The 20,149-nt window shown below is 49.3% G+C and overlaps 2 protein-coding genes across 2 annotated transcripts in view; one reads left to right on the plus strand and one right to left on the minus strand.

Annotated features, from left to right (window-relative positions):
- Nucleotides 1-11,199, minus strand: part of ANKRD27 (ankyrin repeat domain 27) — a 59,262-nt gene extending 48,063 nt beyond the window's left edge. Inside the window, exon 1 of the mRNA XM_023518376.1 lies at nucleotides 11,081-11,199. The gene's annotated coding sequence lies outside the window, so the exon portion shown is untranslated. The remainder of the gene's footprint in view (nucleotides 1-11,080) is intronic.
- Nucleotides 11,200-12,137: 938 nt separating this feature from the next.
- RGS9BP (regulator of G protein signaling 9 binding protein) lies at nucleotides 12,138-12,991 on the plus strand. Its single transcript, XM_003798428.2, has one exon. It carries the CDS (start codon nucleotides 12,278-12,280, stop codon nucleotides 12,989-12,991), a length of 714 nt encoding a protein of 237 aa, XP_003798476.1. The 5' UTR covers nucleotides 12,138-12,277.
- Nucleotides 12,992-20,149: the final 7,158 nt, after the last annotated feature.

A 20,149-nucleotide genomic window follows, 5' to 3' on the forward strand; every position in this document is an offset into this window, starting at 1 on the left:
TATTTTTTGGTTGCAGCCGTCATTGTTGTTTGGCAGGTCCGGGCTGGGGATTCGAACCCGCCACCCTAGGTGTACGTGGCTGGCGCCTTAGCCGGCTGAGCTATAGGCGCCGAGCCTGGTTTATCATTTTCAATCCACTCTTCCTCAAAGTTACTTTCACTATCAGATTCTACCACATTTATTTTTTTCCCATTTTGGTGTTCTAATATCAGATTCATAACTGTATTCTGATATACTATCATTTTCTAGGTCACGACAAAATATTTCAAGATCACTTAAACAATCCCATAAAGCTTCTGCATATAATTCATGGAAAAATTCTTCACCGTCACAATCCATCATGGCTGAAATTTTTGCAAGACGGCTGAACACAATCAAGAAAGCTTTTACAATACCCTACGTTGCCCTGTGTTTTAAAAATTGCAATAGCTAAATGCAAGTGCAAACACAAGTTAACTCATGATGGGTCCACCGCGTGCTAAGCAAACATGTCACGATTTACTTACAGGATATCAGATCCTACATCAAAGCTACTCTCACCTTTTCAGTATTACAAAGAACGCTGCAATGGATACTTTTACAACCTTACATGTGGTCCTTGAGTCCATATTACTGCAGCAAATGCTGGCAACACCAAACCACTTTCAACCCCCACAAAAAATATACTAACTTGCCCCCTTCTTTTTTTCTGCTGGGACACAGTCTTATTCTGTCACCCTCGGTAGAGTGTCACAGCATCATACCTAGAGCAATTCTCTTGCCTCAGCCTCCCGAGTAGCTAGGACTACACGTGTACGCTACTATGCCCAGCTAGCTTTTCTATTTTTCAGTAGAGATGGGATCTCCCCCCTTGCTCAGGCTGGTCTCAAACTCCTGAGCTCAAGCGATCCACCTGCCTCAGCCTCCCAGAGCGCTGGGATTACAGGTGTAATCCCGGCCACTTCCCCTTCTCACAGCACATCTTAACCAACACTTGTTACCGTAACATTCATTAATTTCTATTTGCCTGTGCTATGACTTGAATGTCTGTGTGCCCCCAAAATTCATATTTTGAAACCCTAACACCCCCCCAATGATGGTATTAGGAGGTGGGGCTTTGGGGTACGATTAGGTTTTCAAGGCACTGCTCTCATGAATGGGATTAATCTCCTTTTACAAGGGGCCTGGGAGAGCCTCTGTGCTTCTTCTGCAATCTAAGGTTACAGACAAAAGACGGCCATCTGTGACCTTGGACTTCCCAGCTATAACGCACTGTTATAAACCGCCCAGTCGAAGGTATTTTGTTATAGGAGCCTGTAGACTGAGACAGTGGCATCTCCCCCGTGAATTCTCATTTCTCTGACTTCTGAAGTCGGTTGGATTTGTTAATCATTAATGCGTTAGCCAAATGAATTAAGTTTCTTTATGTTCTACCAACCGCCTTCTCCTGTCTTGGTCCACTTTCCCACAGGGTTGTTGGCCTTTCTCTTGTGATTTAAAGTTCTTTACATATGTGTGTACTGAAACTGTAAATATCTTCCAGTCCACACGTCTGTTCGTTTCTTCAGCTGGGTGTGGTCAGAAGTTAACATGACTTTAACACACAGTCGTCCCACAGTGTACTCAGGGGACCGGTTCCAGGCCCCTACACACACCCAAATCCACAGGTACCCCAAGTCCCACAGCAGGCCCCAAGGAACCTGCATGCACAGAAAGTCAGCCCTCTGTGTATACGGGTCTTGAATCCCATGAATACTGTGTTTTCTTTTTTTCTTTTGTTTTATTTGTGAGACAAAGTCTCATTTGTCAACTCGAGGGCCATGGTGTCCCCAACCACAAACTCTCGGGCTCAAGTGATCCTCCTGATTCAGCCTCCCGAGTAGCTGAGACTACAGGTGCCCACCACAATGCTTGGCTAGTTTTTCTGTTTTTAGTGGACACGGGTCTTGCTCTTGCTCAGGCTGGTCTTGAACTCCTGAGCTCAGGAAATCCACCTACCTTGGCTCTCCAGAGTGCTGGGATTAGAGGTGTGAGGCACTGCGCCCCACCTGAATAGCGTATCCTCAATCCAAGTCTGTTTGGGGAAAGGTCCACACACAAGCAAACCGATGCAGTTCAAATCCACATCGATCAAGGGTTGACGGTAGTCAGATCTGTCAATCTTCGCCTTCACAATCAGTGCTTTTGAATCCTAAGCAAGCTGTGGCTGACAAGCCTGTCCTCTGATGGGCCTCCCTGCAAAGTGACTTCACCATTCCCACCACAGAAGGGACAGTCTGTGTCCCCACCCCCTGAATCTGAGCCACCCTGGTAACCTGCTTCGGCCAATAAACAGAGCCAACCCTGTTCCATTTCTGAGCGTTAGCGCTGAAAGAAGCCTTGCAGATTCCACTCTCGTTCTCCTGGCACCCCAAGATCACCCCACCATGAAGAAGCCCACATAACGGAAGGCCACGGGGAGAGAAGCAGACGCCTGGACAGTGGAGTGAGCACAGACGACTAGCGCAGCCGCCGGCAGAATGCGGCCCCGTGGGTGGGCCCAGGTGAGCCCGGCAGAGCTACCTAGCCAACCCACGTCGCCATGGGTAATAATAAATTGCGACCGTTTTAAGCCACCAAGTTTTGGGCTGGTACATTATGCAGCAAAGGCCAACTGAAACCACATCCTTCCCAATTTCAGAGCCATAAAGACAGCCCCTATAACTTCTAAAACTATGGGTTTTATACTTTTAGGTCTTCGATCCATCTGGATTTTATTTTTATACAAGCTATAAATCGGGCATCTAATTTTGTTTTCCATATGGTAAGCCAATTGTCCCGTCACCAGTTTTTGAATACTCCACCCTTTTGCACTACAGGTGCACTGATAATGCCGCCTCCATCATACTCCAAGATCCTGCGTGTGTTTCCCCTGCTTCTGAGCTCTCCTTCGTTTTAGGGGCCTCGACCGGTACTGGAAATAGAATTATGTAGGAAATGTGATTCCATAGAAATTCCATATACTTACATATGTAATTTAAATTTTCACATTAAAAAGAAACAGGTGCGCTTAATTTTTATAATGCATCACCTTAATATATCCAAAATATATTTTCAACATGTGATCGTTATTTTAAAATTATTCACGACATGTTTTACATTCTTTTTTATTCCTACTAAGTCCTTGAAATCTGGTATATATTTCACACTTACAACACTACTCAAGTCATACCACCCAAGTGTCTGATAGCCACGTGCAACTAGTGGCTACTGTACTGGACAGAGCAGGCTAGACCACATTATTTAACACGATGACAGCTTGATAAAAAGCCTTGACATCCCATAAAGAAATGTCCGTCACCTCCCTTTGCTCTCCAAAGGGTATTCCTAGCTCTTTATAACATCACAAAAATTGGAATCGGCTTGTCAATCCCATGAAAAATCCTATTAGAATAATTTTTGTTGGAAATGTACTAAGTTCATGAACTGGAGAGTCAATATTTTTACAATCTTACCGGCTGGGTGCAGTGGTTCACACCTGTAACCCCAGCACTCTGGGAGGCCAAAGCAGGAGGATGGCCTGAGCTCAGGAGCTCAGACCAACCTGAGTAAGAGTGAGATCCTATCTCTACTAAAAATAGAAAAACTAGGCAGGTGGTATGGCAGGGGCCTGTAGTCCCAGGTAGTCGGGAGGCTGAGATAAGAGGATCACATGAACCCAAGAGACAGAATATCTCTCGCAAAAAAAGTTGCATCTGATCATTCACAAACACGGTGAATCTATGACAGTCATCTGTGTTTCTTCCAACTAAATTTTTCCATGAAAATTATATACAACTTTTATTAGACTAATTATTTACATATTCTATCTAGATGGTGCTGCTATCATAAGTGAGATTTTTAAAACTAAACTGGTCGTCGTAGGGAAGATTCTAAAAGCAAAAGCCAAATGACTTAGATCAGAGTCACACAACACAGATAAAATTAAGAGTCAGTCTGCTATTCACGTATCACCACCATCGAAACAGGGATTTCTGAAGCCAGAGTTTGCCCTGATGTGATTTATGACTGAAAGGTCTGTAAACAGCCAAAAAGAAGTCTACAAGTCAATGTTCAATGCACTTGCTACAAACTGTTACAAGCCGCTAGTCCACACGAACTGGTGGGTGGCTCATTTTAAGAACATTCCACAGCTGGTCCTCCATGGTCCCTGGTCTGCTCCCCTTAGCACAGATCAGTGTGGTCGTACCAACCCATCACAGAGGAAATCTACAAAATGAGCCCAGGAAAGCTTGGATTTCTTTCCAACCATGTCATTCCAACTCTCTAAGCCACCACCTTAATAGAGCAGTGGAGAACACTAACGCCTGCCAGTGGATTCTCAGAGGGTCACTTGCTACACCTTCACTGCTCTCGCCACACAGAACTGCATACCAAGGTACCATCAGTTGCTACTAGTCCACATGGTACCATCATGAGAATTAGAGGAAGGTACCTGTCTTCCCAGGACACAGCCCTGGGCCAGGAAGATAGTCCAGTAAGCAGCTCACAGCCCTGCTCGCTGGCACCCCTGTGCAACGAGTAACCTGAAAAATTACACAACATGGCTCTATTGTTAGTGTTAACTCTACTGTCTTTTAAATTTTTTATTTTAAAAATAAATTTTTGCTTACCTGAAACAAAAAGAAATAGAAAAGAAAAAAGAAAGAAATAAAAAGAAATATGAGTATTGCTTTAAATAGAAAAACGGTATCAACTTCTAATAAAGAGAAGATACATTTTTTTTTTATGACAGTCTCACTATGTCACCTTCAGTAGAATGCTGTGGCATCACAGCTCACAGCAACCTCAAATTCTTGGGCTCAAGCAATTCTCTTGCCTCAGCCTCCCAAGTAGCTGGGACCACAGGCACCCACCACAATGCCCGGCTATTTTTTGTAGTATTGCAGTTGTCATTGTTGTCTAGCTGGCCCAGGCCAGGTTCAAACCCAGCAACCTTGGTACATGTGGCTAGTGCCATAACCACTGTGCTATGGGCACCATGCCATGGAGAAGATAATCTTTTTTTTTTTGAGGCAGAGACTCAAGCTGTCTCCCTGGGTAGAGTGCTCTGGCATCACAGCTCACAGCAACCTCCAACTCTTGGGCTCAAGTGAGTCTCCTGCCTCAGCCTCCCAAGTAGCTGGGACCACAGGTGCCCACCACAATGCTTGGCTATTTTTTGGTTGCAGCCATCATTGTTGTTTGGCAGGCCCAGGCTGGATTCGAACCCGCCACCTTAGGTGTATGTGGCTGGCGCCTTAGCACTTGAGCCACAGGCGCTGAGCCAGAGAAGATAATCTTAAGTGTACAGATTAGAAAGCCAAATAATATTATTGAAAATCTGATATTACTGTCTGCTGAAGGTTCTAAAGTTAAGCCTGAGGCCTTCTCTCTTCAACAAAAAGAGAAAGTCAGCAAGTCTTTTTTTGGGGGGTGGGAAGAGACAGAGTCTCACTCTGGGTAGAGAGTCGTGGCCTCATCATAGCTCACAGCAACCTCACACTCTTGGGCTCAAGTGACCCTCCTGCCTCAGCCTCCCGAGTAGCCAGGAATACAGAATACAGGTACGCACCATGGCACCCAGCTAATTTTTCTCTCTTTCTTTTTTTTTTAAAGTACAGACAGGGTCTCACTCTTGCTCAGGCTGGTCTCTAACTCCTGAGCTCCAGCAATCCTCCCCTCTTGGCCTCCCAGAGGGCTGGGATTATAGGCATGAGCCACTGCACTCCACCAATCAGCCAGTCTTAAAGAGCACCAAGGGAATTTATCTTTGATACAATCAAGTGAATGAAATCTGAGTGAAAAATGGAATTACTTTCTCACTATGTAACAATGTTTCCTAATGAATCCCTGGGAAAGCACTGCACACAACTGCATTACAAATTCTTACCCCTCACCACCAGTGATAAAAACATGCTCCAGGCTCGGCGCCTGTGGCTCAAGTGGCTAAGGTGCCAGCCACATACACCTAAGGTGGCAGGTTCGAATCCAGCCTGGGCCTGCCAAACAACAATGATGGCTACAACAACAACAACAACAAAAACAGCCAGGCATTGTGGCAGGTACCTGTGGTCCCAGCTACTTGGGAGGTGGAGGCAGGAGACTCACTTGAGCCCAGGAGTTGGAGGTTGCTGTGAGTTGTGATGCCACAGCACTCTACCCAGGGAGACAGCTTGAGGCTCTGTCTCAAAAAAAAAAAAAAAAAATGCTCCATTTGGGAGCATCCTTGTCCCAGGTACTAGGATACCATCAAGACATCCTAATTCTATTCTTGTTTTTCTGTTTGTTTTGGGTTTTTTTAGAGACAGAGTCTCACGTTGTTGCCCTCAGTAGAGTGCCGTGGCAACCTCCAGCTCTTGGGCTAAGGCAATTCTCTTGCCTCATCCTCCCGAGTAGCTGGGATTACAGGCGTCTGCCATAACACCTGGCTATTTTTTGTTGCATTTTGGCTGGGGCAGGGTTCGAACCTGCCACCCTCAGTATATGGGGCCAGTGCTCCACCCACTGAGCCACAGGAGGCACCCCCTAATTCTATTCTAATATGTGAATAACTCTTGGAAGTATCATGTCACAGACGAATAAACTAAACTCGAGATTACACAGATGTCAGAATTTGTTCCAAAACTTCCCTCTTTAACCACCACACCTGCCACATAAAGCAAAAATGCCTGGAAATGGGTTTATCTCAGGAGCCACAGACAGACAAGAGCCATATATTTCCCTGGAGAGAAAAGTCCACACAGCAACCCAGGCCCTGCACCAAACCCCCTCCGCCCAGTGAGAGCTGTCTCCTGAAGGAGGCCTCTGAGCTCCCTGCAAGTCTTCTTAGTTAGAAGAGCCTAGAGCTAAAAAGAGTGTGTATAATCCCTTCCTGGGCCCCTGGGATGGCTCTGCAACAAGTCAGGTATTTGAATTGCTGAATTCAATTATTACTGGAGCCCAGATAATCCTTTTAGGAGTCCCTACCAGAACAGCTGCATAATGCAATTTGGCCGGAACAGAGTCACAAGAAAACAAAATTCTTCTTGCTTCCTGACACGGTCGGTTCTGTGTGGCAGACTGCAGAAGGAAGGGTGCTTGGGACAAAAATCATGTGAGCAACAGACTGGGGGAAAAGACATGCCCGCTGCTCAGAACACAGATCCCTCCTCCCACTCACCGTCCCCCAAGACAGAGATGACGGGGACCAGCGTCCACCCAGGAGCTAACAACCCAGCTGGGAGGTAAAAACCAGAGAGAAGGGGCAGCAGAGAGGGGGAACGGGGTGGGGGACAGGAGAGGCAATCCCTGCAGGGGCCAGAGCAAAGACAAAGGTTCAGTGTAGGAACAGGAAACCTGAGAGTAAATGTTTTTTTGACTAAGTGAGAAGGTGAGCCTGGGGAAGTGGTAAGACTCCACGGACAGCAGGACAGAGAAGGGACGGCTGGGGAATGCAAAACATGCAGGCCCCATGCAGGAACCGTGTGAACAGCCCAGGCTCCTGACAAGCACGGAGCCTGCTGTTGTCCAGCCCCAAGCCATCTGCTTTATCTTAAACATCAGTTCTCTTAGTCAGGAATGACTGAACCTTGGCTCGGTGCCTGTGGCTCAGCGACTAGGGCACCAGTCACATACACAGGAGCTGGCAGGTTCGAACCCAGCCCAGGCCTGCCAAACAACAATGACAACTACAACCAAAAAATAGCAGGGCGTTTTAGGCACCTGTAGTTCTAGCTACTTGAGATGCTGAGGCAAGAGCATCGCTTAAGCCCAAGAGTTTGAGGTTGCTATGAGCTGTGATGCCACAGCACTCTACTGAGGGCAATATAGTGAGACTCTGTCTCAAAAAAAAAAAATAAAAAAATTTCCATTTCTGCCTGAGCAAAATTGATGGGAAAATTTACAGAAAATCCAGTGGATTTTGGTTCTGGGTACCAAAGACCCCAGAACATGAGTTATCTGACATTAATCTATACACAGGAAAGCCACACGAGGCCTCAGACTACTATCGGGCATTTCAGCAGGGGACGTGTGCACTTGTGGTTTTGTGGTCTTCAACCGTCCTGCCAGCCTGGGGGAGTCCGGGTGGTCAGGAACCACCTGACGGCCTGCAGCCTGGCTTAGCACAGGGACGTCAACACCTTCCGGAACTGTACCCCCTGTTGAAATCCCACAGTTGTGGCTGCTGCCATCCTTCCAGGGCCCTGACCAAAGACTTTGTCCCAAGCCCATTTTCCAACTGATGAGAAATACTCTCCAGGAGGCCTAATTTGTGAGTCAGAAGGAAAAAGCCAAAAAGAAAAACTTTCTATTCATCTATTTTTAAAACCAATGGAAGTGATTTGGTGATGTAATATATGTTGTCATAGTCACTTGTGTCCTTGTCGCCTGTAACATTTATGGATCCTGTCCATGCTTTTCTCAAAGCTTCTTATTAAAGCCCGCAGCCCTGCACTCGGCTTGCTGCAGGTGCACGGTGGCTGCTGCTGCAGGTGCACCCGGCTTGCTGCAGGTGCACGGTGGCTGCTGCTGCAGGTGCACGGTGGTTGCTGCTGCAGGTGCACCCGGCTTGCTGCAGGTGCACGGTGGCTGCTCATCCACTTCAACAAATGAGAGCAGTGTCTTAAGAGGACGCTCAGGCTTCTGTGGAGAGGTCAGCTCTCACAAGAGCGAGAAATGCACTGCCATATCCAGGGTGGGAGAGGGGCTAGCCCCAGGCCACAGGCAAGTGGGCACCAAACTAACTAGGACAAGTGACAGCTGGAAAGTGCAGGGTCCGAGGAGAGAAGCCCCCAGGGCCAGAAGCAGGATGGGAAGAGGGAGGGAAGTGTCTGGAGGGGTTATCGGGCTCCAAATGCCACTCCGTCACCAGCTCCTGGAGTTGCTGGCAGAACCGCCATGCACCCATCTCTCTTGGGAACGTCTATCCAAGATAGTGGCAGAGAGAAGGGTACCTGTCCCTCAGATGGAGAACCAACCTCAGGACAAATCCTTCCTAGGTCTGACGTATACTATCACCACATGGTCACCTTCCTGTGCTCCTCTAGGAGAAGGTGGAGTTCCTGGACACCCACCTAACACTGCTCACAGGGAGAGCCCCAGGAGACTAGATGCCACCGAAACATGGCCAGTACGTAGGTACATACGCAGAAACGTCAATAACAGAGACCCAGCAGGGGCCTTCAAGAGAGCAACACAGTCCAACAGCCACAAGGAGGCACAGTCAAACTCTGACCCCAGGCCAGTGCAGAGGCTCCTGCCTGACCTCCTAGCAAGGCTGCCTGGAAAGGTATTTCAGGCAGGGCCAGGTGTGGTGGCTCATGCCTGGAATCCCAGCACTTGGGATGCAAAGGCAGGTGGACTGCCTGAGCTCACAGGTTTGTGACTACCCTGAGGCAGAGTGAGACCCTATCTCTAAAAATAGCGAGGGGTTGTGGCGGGCGCCTCTAGTCCCAGCTACTCAGGCTGAGGCAAGAGAAATGCTTATACTCATGCTGAGGCAAGAGAAATGCTTAAGCCCAGGAGTTTGAGATTGCTGGGACCTATGATACCACAGCACTCTACTAAGGGTGACAAAGTGAGACTGTCTCAAAAAAAAAAAAAAAAAAAAAAGATATTTCAGGCAGCAAGTCATGGTTGGGAGAGCACAACCAAAGTGAAGGTTGGGAATATCCAACTTGAGGGCCCAACTGCTCTCCTGCCTCCAGGAGCACAAGTCTCTCGGGTCCTGTCCCGTCCCACACCTCTCCTCCAAGGCCTACAGGCTCTGTCTCTTTCAGATCTCACACCTGTCCACCTGAAACATAGTACAGTGATCGTTCCAACACTGAGCTCCCCTGTGCAGGAGCCACAAAGGCTTTCCTGCTGCTGCCTGTCAGATAACTCTCAACTTCTGGGCTTGGTATTGACGTCTGGCTTCCGTCCACCTCTGCAGCCTCATCACCTTCTACTGTTCCCAAAGCTACCCCCCCCGCCCTCCCCAAAAGATAGGTTTTCTACCTATTTCCACCCATTTTGTCCTGAAAACTACTGTGTGTCCTATGCGTGGCTGAAACTGTCCTCCCCAGAGCATGGTCAAGGCCGAGAGTGACCGAACCCTGGTAGCCAACAACCAGAATAGTATTAAACCAGTTAAAGGACGGGCCCCCCAAGTGACAACAAGCCCTCCAGCCCAGTGCTCTAGACCCTCAGGCTGTCTCAACACCAGGCTCTGGTAGGAGGCAAAATGCTAATACCCACCGCTCTACTCTAGGACAGTGGGAAGGGACATTATTTGATCAAAAGAGGGGTCTCTCTCCACACAAAACTTGGAAAATCCCAGCTGTTGTGCAACTCCGAAGTCCCTTTATAGTCGTGCCAGATCTCATCCCTGAATGTCCTACAATTCTTCAAAGATCAACACTCGCTCCCGCAGCTCAGCACGGGCCACGTGTGCCCACGTACCCTCCACCTCCCAGGAGGGCACGGAAGCACGGCCAGACTCGGGCGTCGCGGGGCAGTCTATTTACAGTGAAAAATGGAACAGATCCAGAGTCTGGAACTTCTCTCCGTGGTTCAGACTGTTCCGTGAACTAATCTTTGCCTGGGAAGACTAAGAGATCCCGCCCCATGAAAGGCAGGGCAGCCAGGATTCCCCTCCGCGCCTTGATCGTGACCACCCCTGAGAAGTTCAACAGTCCGGGGCCAAGCGTGGACCTCTCCCCAAACCCTTCCCTGCCCACCCGGCTGGGCAGGAAATTGCAAACGCTGCCCCGCCCACTGCCCCCTAGTCCGAGCTCCGGGGACCCAGGACCATTTGCCCGTCTTGGAGCCCGGGCGGTCGGAGGGCGCATTCTTCGCGCCGCCCCTCATTTCCTCCCGACACAAGAGGCAGAGTGCGCAGAGCGCGCTCGGCTGCGCACTGGACTGGGAGAGGGCGGGCGAAGCAGCACACCCGGCAAGGGGCCGGGGGCTTGGAGACCGCCCTGGCCGCGCTGGCGGGACCCGGGGCGCCAGCTGCAGGGAGAAGAGCGCCCCTCCCCCTTCTCCACGGGGCACCGCCCGGCCTCTGGGCCTCGCAGCGCAGGGAAGGCGAGGAGGAGACCAGCCAGAGGACACTTACATAAAAGGCTACATAGTTTCATTCACAGCCCATCCTGGGACGAGGCGAGGCGGTACCTCCCGATGCTCGGCTGGGCCCTTAGTGCCCACCACCCCAGCGCGGAGGCGAGGCTCTATAGCCCACCCCTTACTCCGCCGTTGGGCGGAGCCGCGCCCCAGGGCTCCAGATGGGCCAATGAAAGACCTTCCTCATCCAGAGTGACATGTAGACAGAGCAGTCATTGAGCCCGGCCCAGCTAGGGGCGGGCCTCAGGAGGCTAACTGCGCTTCCTACTCGGGCCAGCCCCGCCCAGGGCCAACGACTGCGCGTGCCCAGAACGGGAGTGGGTGGGGCCGAGAGCCGAACGACTCTAGGGGTGTGGTCCAAGCTGGATTGCTGGAAGACAGCTGGACTGCAGTAGGGACAGAGAGTCCGACCTGGGAACCGTCCGGCGCGATGCATCGCCCTTCACTGTGCACTTTGGAGGACGGAAGTACGCAGTCTTACAAGCACACCACGTCCTGTCGCCAGCAGGGTCTGAAAGTCCCTGGGTTCTAGTCCCTTCGTTCGCATGGACTCAGCGCGAACTAAGTCCCCTTTTCACCCAGACCTCAGTTTTCTCATCTGTGAAATAGGGAAGGGTTAGATCTCCTGAGTGCTAACGGTCCAGAACTGTAATGGGGTGCAGGGAGGGAGGGACGAGAGATCCACACGTGACCTCCCGCGCAGGGCCCCGCCTACCCTTGATCCTGGGTGGGGGATGGAAGCTCCTGGTGGGGGATGGACGGGAGTGGGCGGATCCTAGAAAACCCGACCTGGCCGCCCTTGGCAGCGTCTAAGGCGGAGCGCACGGCTTGGCCGTCTGCTAGCCCTGGAGTCAGCGCCAGAGGAGGATGGGAACCGCACCTTCGACTTCACAGGGATCCACCGTGGTGGCAGGGGCCGTCGCACACGGCGTGTGACTCCGAGTGCATCTGGGGAGGATGGACGAGGGGACGGCAGACCGCTAACACGGTTCCCTCTTAGCGCCGAGGCGCGCGTCGCAGGTCCCGACGGGCTCCGTCGACGGCCGCGGCAGCGCGGAGCGAGTCACGGACCATGAGGAGCGTTCGGAACACCTGGCCCAAGGGCAGCATCGAAACTGGCCGCGTCCTGCTGCGCTGAGACCGTGAGTCCGAGAGGGGCGCGGGCGGCCGGGCCGCACTGGAGCGCACCGCCATGGCAAGGGAGGAGTGCAAAGCGATGCTAGACGCGCTCAACAAGACGACTGCGTGCTACCACCACTTGGTGCTGACCGTCGGGGGCTCGGCGGACTCCCAGAACTTGCGGGAAGAGCTGCAAAAGACGCGCCAGAAGGCGCAGGAGCTGGCGGTGGCCACCTGCGCCCGGCTGACGGCCGCGCTGCGCGACCGGGGCTTGGTCGCGGAGGAGCGCTCAGAGTTCGAGCGCCTCTGGGTGGCCTTATCGGGCTGCCTGGACCTGCTGGAAGCCGACATGCGACGCGCGCTGGAGCTGGGCACCGCCTTCCCGCTGCACGCGCCGCGGCGGCCGCTCGTACACACCGGGGTGGCGGGCGGTTCCGCGGGTGTGGCGGCGCGCGCCCTGAGCACCCGCAGCCTTCGGCACGAGGCGGAGAGCGACTTCGACGTCACGGACCTGCGGGAGCTGGAGCGCGAGATCCTCCAGGTGGGCGAGATGATCCACAACATGGAGATGAAAGTCAACGTGCCCCGCTGGACGGTGCAGGCCCGGCAGGCCGCGGGCGCCGAGCTGCTGTCCAGCGCCAGCGCAGGCGCCTCCTCGGCGGGGGCGGTGTCCGTACAGGAGCGCTCGGGGCCCTGCGACCCCAACAAGGCCTTGGCCGCCACCGTTTTCAGCGCCGTGCTGCTGGCAGCTGTGGCCCTAGCCGTGTGCGTGGCGAAGCTGAGCTGACCGACACCCAACGAACGCCTGCCGTCCCGCTCCTTCCCGGGATGGGCTTGGGATCTGGTTTGTTTAAGGGGATTGGTTCCAAAACCCAGTGTGTGCATGTGTACACGCGCGTTCCAAGCTCACATCTGCCTGGACAGGACATGGTTTCTCCTGCTGGCCTGCCAGGAGTTAACTTTGTGCAGGCCGTCAGGGCATTACCGCTAACGTGGGTGGGAGCTTTATCCCCTATTAATAGAAAACCGTCACAGTGACCTGAGATCTCCGAGGCAGCGAGTTAACACGTGTGCTGCTGGGCGTCTTTACAAGGAGTCCAAATTCGGTGCCCACCCTGCCAGCGTCTCCACGCCTCTCCCCAGGGAACACTTTGAAAAAGGGAATGGGGTAGAATGAAGCTTGGAGAGGGGTGCTGTTTTGCTCTGTATGGGTGGTGGTTTGGTTTCCTGGACAAGAAACAATTTGCAATAAGACACACGAAATGTGTGTTACCTTAATCGATTGGGGCCTAAGTTTAGGAGCGTGTGGAGATAGAGGAGCTCTTACGAAGTGCTTTCTCTACGGAGCGCTATTGCGCTTCTTGGCAGAGTTTAGCATTAGTCAGGAACCAAAAACAGCTAGAAGAGATTTGAGGTCACGACCTCTCACTCGGTTCTGACTCTTGTCAACCCACTCTCGAGGGAATGGCCCCACTTGCTCACATCTCGATGCGGAAAAGGGCTCTCCCCAGCCGCCGGCACGGGGGAAAAACGGCGAGCGGAGGCTTTGGGAAGGGCCGAATGCTGTTTAAACAGGCGCTTTCTCCTTCCCTGGGGTTTATTTTTGTTCCAGAACTAGACCAGTGTTTGATCCTCCTTTGGGGGAGGGCTGGGGAATCCTCTTTGGAGCACTTAATCCTATCATTCCCCCGGAATTTGCTTGCTGGCCAGTCGGAGCCGGCCTTGGAGGGAGCTCCCCAGCTCCCTGACCCTGCACCGCTCCACCCCCGCCCCACGGAGAGTAATGTGGTTTTACCGGCCCACACAGGTTTTCAGCCAGTCAGCTCTGAGACTGGGTTAGCAGTAACAGCTTTAACTTGGGACTTTAAGAAGCTTTTTAAGAAGCTTAAAAAAAAATTGTAATCCTCTGAGAGAAAAATGAGGTAGGCACATCATGTATTACCAAAACTGTTTTTTTAAAAAGAACGTTTCACCCGCCAATGATTCAAATACAGCAGTCTTTACACATACTCTGTTTTTTAAAACATTCTCTTTTTTTCTCCCACATTTCACTTCAAAATAAAATCTATACTCTAGGGTAGCATAAACTACTGGAACCACAGGTGTGGGTACCAGAACGGAAGTGGCCCCTAATTCTTTTGATCAATAAATAAGGAAATGTGGAAAATAACCTTGGTTCCAAGGGGCGTTTGGCTGAGCAGTGTGGCCACCTCTCACCTGTGGTCCAGAGAGGGCTGTGTTGCATTCTTTAGGAAATAAGGGTGAGAAAACAGATGCATTGAACTTTCTAAAGGTAACCAGAGACTTTGGTTTGGCTGGAAACTGACAAGGACTTTTTTTCACCCCAGAAATGGGAAAAGGGACCAGGAGGAAGAGATTGGCAGCTTTTCATAAGGGCAGCTGGGAGGGCCAAGAGGCAGAGGGACGTGTAGCATCAGGAGAGCTGTCTGGACACCCAATTCTAAGGATCACTTTCCACTTTCTACCTAATCCTCTCCCTCTCCTCCTCAGCACAGTCTCCAGAAAAAAATCATGGCATCTATTTTGATGTGTCTGTGTTCATGTGTTTTAAAGACCCCCAAGGTCTTAAGCCAATTAAATGTTTTATGACAATCGCTAATACAAAGAACTCTTTCTGCCTCACCCAGTCTGGGTGAATCTGAACAGGAACCACTTCCAATTCCTTTGCACCTGCCTGCCTGGGGTGCCTTTGGAGATGACATAGATAGTTTTAGGCCAGGCATGATTGTTCCAGCCTATAATCCCAGAACTCTGGGAGGCTGGAGCAGGAGGATCACTTGAGTCCAGGAGTTCAAGACCAACCTGAGCAACATAGTGAGACACCCCCACCCCCACCTCGGTCTCTACAAGAAAATAGAAACTTCTGGGTGTGGTGGTGAAGTGCACACCTGTACTTAGGAAGCTGAGATTGGAGTCCACTTGAGCCTAAGAATGTGAGGTTGCAGTGAGCTATGATGCTACCACTGCACTCTAGACCGAGCAGCAAAGTGAGGCTCTCTAAAAAATATTTTTTTTAAAGAAAATAAAGTTTGGGTGGCGCCTGTGGTTCAGTGAGTCGGGCACCACCCCCATATACCAAAAGTGGTGGGTTCAAACCCGGCCCCAGCCAAACTGCAACAAAAAAATAGCCAGGCATGTGGCGGGCGCCTGTGGTCTCAGCTACTTGGAAGGCTGAGGTGAGAGAATCACCTAAGCCCAAGAGCTGGAGGTTGCTGTGAGCTGTGATGCCATGGCACTCTACTGAGAGTGACAGAGTAAGACTGTCTCTAAAAAAAAAAGAAAAGAAAAGAAAAGAAAGTTTTTAAACTCCTTCCCATACGCAACATAATGTGGGAATCCCTGTCACGCTGCCCAAAGCCTCACCTCGCTCAGGCAAGAGAAGGCTGGGGCATTTTGTGTTGGAAAAGGTCCTTAAAAATACAAGCCCTGAAGATCTCTGCTATTTCTAAGACTGTGACCCTCTATTCTTTTTTTTTTCTTTCTTTCTTTCTTTTTGCAGTTTTTGGCCAGGGCCAGGTTTGAACCCGCCACTTTTGGTATACGGTGCCTGCGCCCTACTCCTTTAAGCCACAGGTGCCACAAGATATTTTGATGCATGAGTATTTTAAAAATTGTTCAGCACAACCTATTAAAGAAAATCCATCAGATATGCAAGTCAGGAAGAGCAATGGGACAAGCAAGTCTTTTTATTGTCACTCCACCCACTTGGCAGAGCCTGGGGTATTTAATTTTATGTACATCAGATGTAGATGTGATTCTGAGGGTCATTGAAATTAGTGACAAAATGCTGCTAAAGAATGAATGTGAGTGACAATAAATATCCATCCTGTGGACCTATTAACCTGAACAACTATTTGAGTTTGAAACTTTTAGGCATTAGAAACATTTGGCGTTATTTGGCCGATAGGACTTCTGCTGTCCGACTAAAGCAACGTGTCACTTTCTGCTTTGTGCAGTGGGCCGCTCTGTAACTAAAATCTCCACTCTCATTTCTATGTATAATTCAAGAGATCGCTTTCTGATAGATGCCTGATTCAATTTAGATGTTTGATGCCGAATGTTTATTAATTTTCTATAAACATTTGATATGGTCTTATACCATGAGATAAGTATAAAAAAAAAAAAGGACCTGAAAATTCAAAATGCATTAGGTGATGCTGAAGAGACCACCACTTGGAATGTCAAGCCATTTATCATGGGAACTTTGTTTTCAGCTAAATGAATCCTGAGCTATTGCTACTGGTACAATAATGCTAATGTTTGTAGGAGGAGAAAAGAATACCCAGCTAATTCTCTGTGTGTATGTTCTGAGGACTTATGCTTTTAAATTCCACAAGGGAAACTGTTTGGGGTGGTTCGAATTACAGCGTAAACGTCATGATTCCCTAAGGTTCACAGTAAGCTACGTGAAAGATGTGTGTTACCCCGTGGCTAACAGAAGATGTTTGGCGCTGAACAACTCACTCAAAAGTAGCTTTGGTCTGGTTTGCATGAGGACCCTGCTCATGCTGCTTTTCCTTTTCCTGTACACATTGGCACGTTTTTAGCTACACCATTCCTTGTCACAGTGTGTTTCTCTGCTCTGTAATGAATGCTTTTAACAGTGCAGGCCCCCCGAAGCATGAGCCTGTGTGTCCGCCTCAGCAGCAAAATGCTGTAGGATTGGCCTCTGGGTCCCTGTGGGATGCGCCTCCTCTGGCAAGGCCTGGCCAGCTGTGATGGGCAGGGGACGCTGCCTCTCTCTCCAAGTACCTCAAAAAGTCACTGACCTCCCTGTGCCTCTCATCCCTCATTTGTGAAATGGGGGCCCTGTCTGATTAACTCAAAGGTCCCTTGTAGAGCTTAAAACATTTCACAGAATGCAGTTAAACAAGAAAGGGCTTGTGTTGTTTGTTGGTCTCGTTTTGTTTTGTTGGGGTTTTTTTCGTTTGTTTGTTTTTTGTTTTTTGTTTGAGACAGAGTCTCACTATGCTGCCCACAGTAGAGTGCTGTGGCGTCACAGTTCACAGCAACCTCAAACTCTCGGGCTTAAGAGATTCTCTTGCCTCAGCCTCCCAAGTAGCTGGGACTACAGGCGCCTGCCACAACGCCCAGCTATTTTCTTGTTGTAGTTGTCATTGTTGTTTAGCTGGCCAGGGCCGGGTTCAAACCCGCCAGCCTCAGTGCATGTGGCCAGCGCCCTACCCACTGAGCTATGGGCGCTGCCATCTCATTTTATTTTGTTATTGCTGGTTGGTGTGGGTGCATATTGGAATGGAATCTTATAGTTAGTGGTTATTGTCTAAAATTAGTACAAATAATAACAATAATAAATGCTCTAAAATTTCATATAAATTTTAAAAATCAGAATTAATGAAGCTTGCTGCGATCAGAATTAGGGGATAGACTTGAAAGCAAATCCGCGTAAATGCAGTTTATTTATTGTATTTAAATTAGATTAGGAATCTAAATTTAGGCCCAAAGGCTGAGTCTAAGAAAACCCACTACTTAGAGTTTTACCAGCAGTCAGACCACCTGAATGGGTTCTGAGAAATCTCAGGTATGAAACCTTTGTCTTGGAAGCTGGGAGGGTTGGATTCTGTAAGTGGCTGGGTGAGCTGCCTGCTGTGGGGAAACTCGGGGGCAGCCTGGGCTGTTTCTCTGTGTGGCCACAGATCCGATGTGGAATGAAAGGCTTCGTGTCTACTCTCTTGCTGACGTCTCTGACTGAACGTGTACTAAGAAGTTAAAAATGTAAAAGGAACATGTGACATTCGTAACTTAGTGGGAAAGGGCACCTCAAATGATCCAGCTGTATCTTCATTTTCTTCCCACACGTTTGAAGAGAAGTGAACGTCCCGATCAGCATGTTTACCCTTCAGGGATATCATCATTACATAAGATGTTCAGACCGACTCCGGGATTATGAATCTCCAAGTGCTTTTCTACAGTAAGATTATCCTCAGCGTTCAATGCGGGATGGAACCCAAGAAGAGGAGGTCTCCACATGAAAGATCTCTGCCTGTGACCAACACAGACCAAAGCTGCATTTCAAATATTCTTTCTTCTAGCTCTCAGGAGGTGACCAGAGGTACACGTTGCAGCTCTGTGTCTGTGAGAACAGGAAAAACATTCTTACTTGATAGAAATCTTGGGTGTTTTTGGGGGTCAGTGTCTGTGGCTCAGTGAGTAGGGCGCTGGCCCCATATTCCAAGGGTGTCGGGTTCAAACCCGGCCCCAGGCAAACTGCAACAAAAAAGCCAGGCATTGTGGCAAGCGCCTGTAGTCCCAGCTACTCAGGAGGCTGAGGCAAGAGAATGTCCTAAGCCCAGGAGATGGAGGTTGCTGTGAGCTGTGATGCCACAGCACTCTTCTGAGGGCGACAAAGAAAGACTCTGTCTCTTAAAATGTAAAAAAAAAGAAAAGGGGAGCACCTGTGGCTCAAAGGAGTAGGGCCCCGGCCCCATATGCTGGAGGTGGCAGGTTCAAACCCAGCTCTGGCCAAAAAAACTGCAAAAAAAATAAAAAAGAAAATCTCGGGCATTTTTTATTGTAATACTGTGCGATCTTGGAGATACACATGTTTTGGTGTTTAAGTTGAGAATTTTAAAAGTTTAGGGTTGTATGATCAATACAAATAAGCCAAATGAGCACTCCAGTTGTAAAAATGATTTAAAGAGTTCTTTTAATATGTTGATGCCAGAATGCAAGGTGGCATGTCCCTTCTTGTATGTGTGTGTATGTATTAGGCATATGGAGAATATCTGAAGGAAATTTACAGAAATTAAATTATTTGTTAAGGTGGTGGGATTACGAATGGTGTTTTGCAGTATTTTTCTTTAACGTTGTTGCGTTGTTTTTACAATAAAACTTTGAATGCTCTTGTCATTGAGAAAATGTCCTGTTATTAAAAATATAAATTTTAGGCTCAGCGCCTGTGGCTCAAGTGGCTAAGGCGCCGGTCACATACACCTAAGGTGGCGGGTTTGAATCCAGCCCGGGCCCGCCAAACAACAATGATGGCTACAACCAAAAAAATAGCCAGGCGTTGTGCTGGGCGCCTGTGGTCCCAGCAACCTGGGAGGCAGAGGCAGGAGACTCGCTTGAGCCCAGGAGTTGGAAGTTGCTGTGAGCTATGCCACGGCACTCTACCCAGGGGGACAGCTTGAGGCTCTGTCTCAAAAAAAAAAAAAATATATATATATATATATATATATAAATTTTAACAAGTCAGGGTCTCAAGTATAATAAGAAATAATTTCAGAACTTTCTCCAGAAAAGCAGAGCAGAACACCTGAGAATCAGAAACATGTTTTGAAATGTAGTATTATCAAGACAGCATTGTATGGAATTAAGATTCTTAAATATGGAATAAGGCACAACTCAGTTCAGGTCAGATCTTACTCTTAATCTCTCTGGGCCCATTTCCTTCTCTTTATTATGGGAAAAGTATCAATGAGAGGGTATACTTCATGGGAATACTGAGATAACACTTTTGTGGGTACAGGGCTTAATATATGTTAGCTGCAACTGCTGTTTTAAAAGTCCTAAAACTTGACTTAGTGCCTGTAGCTCAGCAGCTAGGGTGTTGGTCACATACACACCCAGCCCACGCCTGCCAAACAACGACAACTACAACCAAAAAAGTATCCAGGCATTGTAGCGGGTGCCTGTAGTCCCAGCTACTTGCGAGGCTGAGGCAGATGACTCACTTGAACACAAGAGTTTGAAGTTGCTATGAGCTGTGACGCCATTGCACTCTACCGAGGGCGACATAGTGAGACTCTGTCTTAAAAAACTTAAATTAAATTAAAACAAAATGGAAAAACTCATGTGCATTGTGGTAGGCACCTGAGGCAGGAGAATTTCATGAGCCAGGGAGTTCTGAGGTTGCTGTAAGCTATGATAGCGCCTCGGCACTCAACCCAGGGCAACAGAGTGAGAT

The sequence above is a fragment of the Otolemur garnettii genome, unplaced genomic scaffold, assembly GCF_000181295.1.
Source record: "Otolemur garnettii isolate 467f Iridium unplaced genomic scaffold, OtoGar3 scaffold00135, whole genome shotgun sequence".
In the NCBI taxonomy this organism is placed as follows: Eukaryota; Metazoa; Chordata; class Mammalia; order Primates; family Galagidae; genus Otolemur; species Otolemur garnettii.

What these genes read in the sequence shown, in the direction of transcription:
- RGS9BP (XM_003798428.2), top strand. Translation starts at nt 12,278, where the DNA reads ATGGCAAGGGAGGAGTGCAAAGCGATGCTAGACGCGCTCAACAAGACG.